Genomic DNA, 7,978 nt, shown 5'->3' with positions numbered 1-7,978 from the left:
CAGCAGCAGCAGCATCACCTGGGAACTTGTGTAAATGCTAATCCTTGAGCCCTGCCTTAGAGCCTACTGAAGTAAAAGACTCTAGGGATAGGGCCAGGCACCAAATTAGAAAAAGCCCTCGCTCAGGTGATCCTGATGCATGCTGAAGTTTGAAAGCCACTGACTTAGAGTAATGTCATCCCGAAAGAACCCAGGGTCAGAAGTTCTCTCTTCTTGCTCTCTGGAAGAAGATTCTTCCAAGGATCTGATGCCTGAGGCCCCTTTCGTGTGGAGCAACCTTAGCTTCTAGCAGTACACTTATAGCCTGTAGCAGGAGTACCAGCTTCTCTGGGACTTCAGCATTGTTCTTTGGTTTACCCAGGAGCTTTAAGAAAGAGAGAATACAGAGGGACTTTTAAATGGCCAGGTTTGTGACATCTTTAAGGCTAGTCCATCATTTTTTGCTCAGGCAGGAGGCCAACTTGAAAAACTCATCAGAATCCCATACAAAGCCAGCAGGAGAGTTGGGGTTGAGGAGACAGGAATATAATAAAGTGTCCTTCATTAAGTGAATAAAAATTTCAAACCAGCCTGGAGGCCCTGGCAGAGGGAGATAGGAAAGTGCTTCATAGAACTTAAAGCTTCTTTATACTTAATTTTCAAAGTCAAATATGTGGCAATACCAGAGCAGGATCTATGGTTTTTCAGGAACAAAGTGATTTGTGAGAGCAACAACTTAAGCATAGATACCTACAAAGCTCTGGGTAAGGGGGTGAGGTGGGGTGAGAGGAGAGAGATGGACTATTTAAAATCTTCAGTCAAAGCATCTCTAGCCCTACAAAGGCCTCAGAGGTGACTCTCCAGCCACTTGAGAGGTTCTTAGACATTCTGAGACCTAACTACACAAGACAGCCTTGGGAAACTGGCCTCCTCTCCACCCCCAACTCTGATCAGCACACCCATACTTTAAAGCAAGAGTTGACAAACTATGGTTCAAGGGGCAATTCTGGCCCACACCTGTTTTTATATGGCTTGCAAACTAAGAATGGTTTCTACATTTTTAAAGGATGAAAAAAAAAATTTTTTAAGACTATTTTGTGACATTAAAATTATATAAAATTCAAATGTCTGTGCCCACAAAGTTTTATTAGAATACAGCTCCACTTATTTGTTTACATATTTTGAACTACAAAGGAGGAGTTGAGTAGTTGCCACAGAGACTGTATGGTCCCCAGAGCCAAAAATATTGACTCTCTGGCTCTTTACAAGAAAAATTCGCTGACATCTCTCTAAAGCAAAGGGTTGGCAGTTCGAGATTCTAACCAGATACTGCATCCAGGTTAAGCTATGCATTGCTATGTCCAAATCAACTTCTTATCCGGTTTATTCTTGTGGATTTCTGTTACTTATGTTACTACGCCTAATTAATGCCTAATGACACAGTTCTGACTCTCATCACATCCCTCACTTTCCTATGCAGTCATAACTTCTGCCCCTCCATTCCCAGGGCAAGAAAAAGAAACTAATATGAAAATCAGTTCCAATTACACATGAGTTGAAATCAGCTCAAAGCAAACATTTCTCTAAGAACATTTCCTTATTTCTTTCCCTCCTGCTGCATTCACCAACCCTTCCAAGTGTCCCCCTCTTCAGTCACCAGAGGATCTGAAACAATTTGACATAATCTAAGTGCCAATGATTTTGTTCTTAAGAGGAGAGTTACTGCTACTTTTTTATTGAAAATATTTTCTAATTATTTGTTTAACTTACTAACTAAACTTAGATATTGAAAATTTAGGATGAGTAAACAAGACTAGTATCTGCGTATAACTTTTGTTGCTATTTATACGCTATGCCAATCTCAGGTGCAAAAAACAAAAAACAAAAAACCCACTTAAGGACCAATTTGGAAACTGAGAAGGGTACATTTTGGGGGGACTATGCTTGAAAAGTTGTGTTTATTCATCATTCATCAGCTACCCTGATTGGAACCATTTTAGGGAAGTTCTAGCTCAGCACAGATGCTACTCAGGTGTTTGCCATCTGAAGACCAAAATAAATAACACAGAGCACCTCCCAGAAAAGATGCCATGAATAACAAGCAGATGGTGTTTGAGGTGGGATCCAGGGCTCCAGCCCAGGAGTCTTTAGTCTGTGAATCACACACACTGTTGCCGCTTCTTTCTGGAACAAGCAAAGTTGGCCACAACTAGAAGTCCCACCCGTGAAGCACTCAATACTGCTGCCTCAGAACCATGACACTGCATGGGGCAGTGAGACCACGCGAGCCAACTGGAGTGCTACGCACCAGGTGTTATGCACTTACACACCTCAGTACAGCCACTGAGGCCGCACTCATATTTTGGTCTAAAGGCTGAGGAAGTAGCAAGTGGAAGAACTGCGAATGCACGTGCAGGTAAGCCAAAGTCAGACCCGGTTCTCTCAATCATGTGGTTGCACTGCGCCTGCCCAGGCCCATCCTTGGTACAACTCAAGAGGATTCACTTGCCCCACCTTCCCTATTTTTAAGGGGGAAGAGGGCTGGGCTGACCTCTGGTCTCTTCCAGAACCTGCTCTCTGCTTCTGCATTTATTCTAGAGTAGTTTATTCTGAAGCAGGCAGGATTTAGTTTTTTCCTAGATGTCCTGCTAACACTTCATGCCTAAGGAGGACCAGCCACTTTCCTCTGTGAAGCTTGAGGACAGTGGCAGAATGATAAGAAGGGCCACAAATGGCCAGGCTCAATTCCTCTTGGGCCCCTCCAGAGCTCTGGGGCCACCTCTCCAGCCAGCCGCAAGAGAAGTGCAAAGGCGGCCGCTAAGCGCCCACAGGCAGGCGGAGGTTTTGCTGGCCCTGCCATGGCACGCACCACCCAGTCCACCTTAGAGCGCACTCTCAGATCGCAGGGTCGGAACCCGAGGACCGAGGATTGCCGACAGGTGGGCAGGTGGAAGATACTGCTTTCATTCTTGTAACCTCTGAGTCTGGGCGCCTCAGAGCCCTCTGCCTCTGCGCCCCGGGAGCGTCAAGACCTCCCGGCACCAGAGATCCGGCGCCCGACAACTTCCCGGGAGCCCGCGAGCCCCGGGTACCTGACTCCCTAGTCATTTCCCACCAAGGTGACATGTCTCTGCCCTTGCGCCCACCAGCGGTGCCAGCCTTCCCGGATCTGCGTGCAAGTCCATGAACCTCCGGGACCAGGGTCTCAGTCCTGCCGAATCCCTTCCGTCCCTTCCGTCCCTTCCGTCCCTTCCGCCCCTTCTGCCCCTTCCGCAACACCCCAACCGCGCAGACCCTGCTCCGCCGCGACCCCGCCCCAGCCCGGACACGGAAGCCTACCCATGGTGGTGGCTCCGAGGGCTTCCTGCGACTGGCGAGCGAGGAGTCCAGGCGGGAAGACTTTTTTTTTTAAGGTGTTGCTCCTATGACTTTGTTTCCAGGCTCTGCCCAGCTACCTGTACAGCTGGAGGTGTGCAGGCGTGGTGGCCAGGCTCCGCCCTTGCAGGCGCTGGAACAGCAGAGAGCAGAGGTTAGCGCACCTTGAGCCCCAGCAGAGGACTCCGCTGTTCTGCCCCAGGCCCTTAGGGGTGGGAGAGAAGCACAGCTGAAGGTGGCAGCGGGAGACCTGGGCCAGGGACGCCCCAACGTGAGCGCACAACTGAGCCACAGGAAAGGCTTGTTAAAACGCAGGTTCCCGGGCCGTAGCCCAGATCTGCTGATGCGGTAGGTCGGGCGAGGCCCGAGAATTTGCTTTTCTAAGAAGTTCTAAGGCAATGTTGATGTTGCTGCTCTGGGGACCCCACTTTGGAAACCTCTGTGCCGAGAAAAAAACAGTTTCACGTGCGCCTGCCTAGATGTGTGGCTTCACCTGGAGTGTGAACCCAGAAAAGCATTTCTGGAGGATTCTACCTATTCTTCCCTTAAAAATACAACAACAACAACAACAACAAATAACAACAACAAAAGTAATATAGTGATAAACTCCAGATCGTTTTTCTGTTTCCTTGTCTGACTTGAGGGGTTTGTGCTCTGCAAACACTGAGAGGAACATTAAAAAGGGAAGGGAAAGCAAGTGTCTATTGCCTTAAAAAAAAAAAGTGGTAAATATACATAACATAAAATGTACCATCTTACCTGTTAAGTGTACATTAAGTGCCCCGAAGTACATTGACATTGTTGTGCAATCATCTTCAGAACTTTTTCATCTTTTCAAACAAACTCTACCCATTAAACCACTAACTCTCCATCCCCCCTACTCTGACCCCTGGCACCACCATTCTACTTTCTGTTTCTATGAATTTGATTATTCTAGGTACCTCATATAGCTGGAATCAAAAAGCATTTGCCGTTTTGTGTCTGGCTTCTTTCACTTAGCATGATTTCTTCAAGGTTCATCCATATTCTAGCATATGTCAGATTTTTTTTTGCCTTTTTAAGGCCGAATAATATTCCATTGTATGCACATACACACTTAGTGCCAAGTCATCTGTCTCTTAACTTTTGAGTCTCAGCAAGTCTCCCAGGTTAACGGGAAGACTGTGGTGTAGAGGGAGAAACCCTGGTAGCTCTGCCCTCTTCCGGTTTTCGTCATTGTGCATGAGGAAGAGAAACCTCTTCAGGGAAAGGCTCAATTGATAAAACACAAGGCAGCAGGTAATGTTACCTAAAGGCATGGGGGCTGCGAGTAAAAAGATTGCATCAGGTAGAAAAACGCAGCATTGATGAAGGAAAGATAATTTGCTCTGGAAGGATCGAAAGCATGCTTCATAGTTGTTATTCCTGTCATCAGATAAGCCAGGGGTGGAAAGGGAAGCTTGTGATAGTTTATTTTGATCAAAGCTTTCTCGATGGAGTGGTATTTTCATGAGTTGAACTCATGAAACAGAATCCTGGGCGCTTTTGTTCTAGGCCATGTTAACCTAAAAATAAAAGGTCTTTCAAAGTGAGAGGCAACTAGCATTTATTTGAGATCAAAGAATAGCTATTGGAGAAGCATTGATTCAGGCAGAAGCCCAAATAATATTCTAATTAGGAAACAAAGACAAGGGGAGAAAGGGAAGGGGAACATTACATCAACAGAAGGAAGGGATTTCTATTGGTGCAGATGAGCTAATGTAGCAACGCTAATTCCAAGCAATATTATTAACTTCAGTCTTGTATCATAACTGCTTTCTTGTTATCTTTGCAAATGGTTCTTCGGGGCACAATATTGCCTTAGGCCCAGTCCAACGTTTATTTTGCTCTGTTTTAACATTCCAAAGGTTTGAGGCAGAAAATGTGCAAGGCAGTTCCCTAGGGTGGCAGCTCCAGCTCCATTTTAAAATGGTTCAATTTATTCTTTTTTTTTTTTTTTTTTTTTACAGCCAGTGGTTCTCAAAGTGGGGTCCTTGGACCAGCAGCATCAGTATCACCTGGAAACCTGTGACAAAGAAAATTCTCAGGTCCCATCCCAGATCTATTGAATCAGAAACTCTTCGTCGAGGTGCAGCCCACTTTTCAGTAGTTGTGAGGCAAACGCTATTTCTTCCACATGTTTAATTCTTCACTCAGCCTTTATTTATTTATCACCTCCAAGGGCAAACTACTGTGCTAGTGACGGGCATTGGGTAAACAGTCTTACACTCGTATTCTATGTTATCTTTTAAGCATGACAACATAGCAAGTTACTCAAGATGGAGAAGCAAAAAAAACAAAACCCAAGGAAGAGACAAGCTCTGCTGATTCTGGTACATCAGCCAATCCCTGGAATCTGCTAGAATTCTCAGGATGGTCTGGACTCGGAGGCCAGGTGTTTCTCGCCAGGTGCTCTTTGGTATGTGGTGTTTATACAGGAATAACTTGGACTTGGGCACTTCCATGTCCTCTACCCCATCTCAAGAGAGAGTAACATTATTCCTTATGCAACAAAAATATTAAATATTTTTTCCTCCTTAATAAAAAGATAAAAATTGTTCTCAAAAACACAACAAAAACCCAACAACAACAACAACAAAATAGAGACAGAGAGTAACACTGCATAAGCCTCTATTTCACTCTGTCTTTCCCCTCAGCCCTCCATGTGTTGACTTCCTGAGGCGGCCGTAATCTATTACCACAAAATTGAGCTTCAAATTGGTGGCTTAAAATAACAGAAATTTATCCTCACAGTTTTGGAGGCCAGAAATCTGAAGTCAAGGTGTTGACAGCGCATTCCCTCAGAAGGCTCCAGGGGAGAATCCTTCCTTGCCTCTCCCTGCTTCTGGTGGTTCCAGGTGTTTCTTGGCTTGTGGCAGTATCACTTTAATCTCTGTCTCTGACCTCAGGTCACCTCCTCCCCTGTGTCTTCTCTCCCTTTCTTCTCTGAGGGCACTTGTCATTAGATTTAGGGCCTACCCTAATACAGGAGCACCTCCTCTCAAGATCCTTAATTTAATGCCATCTGCAAAGACCCTTTTTCAAAATAAGGTCATGTCCACCAGTTCCAGGTGTACATATTGGGCAGGGGGTGCTCCACCGAACCCACTACACGTCCCCCAAAGTACCCCATGTGTGGCACTTGAATGTGCCGAATTGGCAAGCTGGTCCTGGATTAACAAAACTGTTGCTTGGCCTCAGAGGACTGTCCTCATGAAAACTACTAGGGGAGAAGGGGATGTCAGTGGCAACGATGAGATCAGCACAAAATGGTTACGCTGAGTCATTCCCATCTAGATCCCTCATCATTTTCTTTTCACTGAAGAATGGTACAGAGGTTTCAAAGCAGTCTATTTCAGTAAGAATGCTGGCTTAAAAGGTGATTTGTGAAGTTTTTCCAGTAATAGAGTGTTATTTTCTCCAGCTCTGTCCCTCAGATTGCTTAGCTTTAAAGACCTTTTTATTTGGTCTCAGAGTTAGATTGAGTGGTTTTTCTATAAAGCGACGAGAACCACAATGGAGATGCTGATGGTTGAGGGGTGAACAACAAAAGTGGGTCCCACAGTCATCTATTTGAGAAGAGAGAGATTCTGCAAAATGGCCTGGAATAGGGGAAGGAAGAATTTGAGGTATAAAAATATGACTAAAGGTCATTTGGAAAACAGGTTCCAGGAGAAGAGAATCAGCAACCAATTTAAATTCATTCGAAAATACTTGTCTGGTTTCACAACTCGTGCCATCTCTGATGGACCCGAGTGCCTTACACTGGCTGCTGAGAACTAGTCTGCAGAAGTACCTTGTTGAGCAATGTGGAGAATACATACAAATGTATAAGATGATTTCCTCTTCTTTAATATACTTTTCTTTATAACATTTCAGAATGACTTTAGCTGTACATATTTATATCTGATCAAACTCTTCTTTAAGCAAGGGAATGATAGTCCCACAATTCAATGGTGCCTTGGTTGAGAGGGCAAAGACTGAAGAGGGGGTGAGGAAGACCATGGAAATGCAAGCTTTCAGCAACATCTCAGTGCAGAGTTGGGAGGTGGACTCACAACGTTTGTTATATTATGAGGAAAAGCCGGCACCACCCAGAAATGTTTCCTGATCATCCTCCTTTGGTCAGGGAGTGGTACAATTGCAAGATTTCAAGAGCCTCACAGATGATTCCAGAGTTACTGGCTTAATAGTGTCACCCTGTGTGATGTTGGGGCAAGTCACCTTCCCTCACTGGGCTTCATTTTCCTGTCTTGTCAAAGAGAGATTTGCCCTCTAAAACTGGGCTCAGTTTTTTCACACAGGTTCCAGAGTAGAAGCTGGTTGTGGCATTAGGTTTATTGTGAGGGAGAGACAGTATTGTCACTATTGGAAAGCAATTATTTATGATCTGAATCATTATCACAGATAATGTTCATGTTGTCTTATCCTCGTCTGTTCCCAGCTGTAAGTAAAGTGTCTGGCGCTTAGTAAAATGCTCAATAAATATTTGTTGTGTAGCCAATGAACTCATTTGTATAATAACATGGGTAAATCTCTTATTACATTAAAATATATATGTATATATTAAATACATATATAGTTTATAAGATATACCCACTCTAAA

At 44.6% G+C, this 7,978-nt stretch overlaps 1 protein-coding gene across 1 annotated transcript in view; it reads right to left on the bottom strand.

Annotated features, from left to right (window-relative positions):
• The window catches only part of SLC15A1 (solute carrier family 15 member 1), an 80,696-nt gene that overhangs the window by 44,234 nt on the left and 28,484 nt on the right, over positions 1–7,978 (bottom strand). Inside the window, exon 7 of the mRNA XM_023532429.1 lies at positions 3,319–3,487. Within this exon, the coding sequence (XP_023388197.1) occupies positions 3,319–3,322 (4 nt within the window). The 5' untranslated portion in view covers positions 3,323–3,487. The remainder of the gene's footprint in view (positions 1–3,318; positions 3,488–7,978) is intronic.

Source organism: Pteropus vampyrus, unplaced genomic scaffold, assembly GCF_000151845.1.
Source record: "Pteropus vampyrus isolate Shadow unplaced genomic scaffold, Pvam_2.0 Scaffold83, whole genome shotgun sequence".
NCBI lineage: Eukaryota > Metazoa > Chordata > Mammalia > Chiroptera > Pteropodidae > Pteropus > Pteropus vampyrus.
Note: the sequence above shows the minus strand (reverse complement) of the source record. Positions and strands in the feature narration are given on the sequence as shown.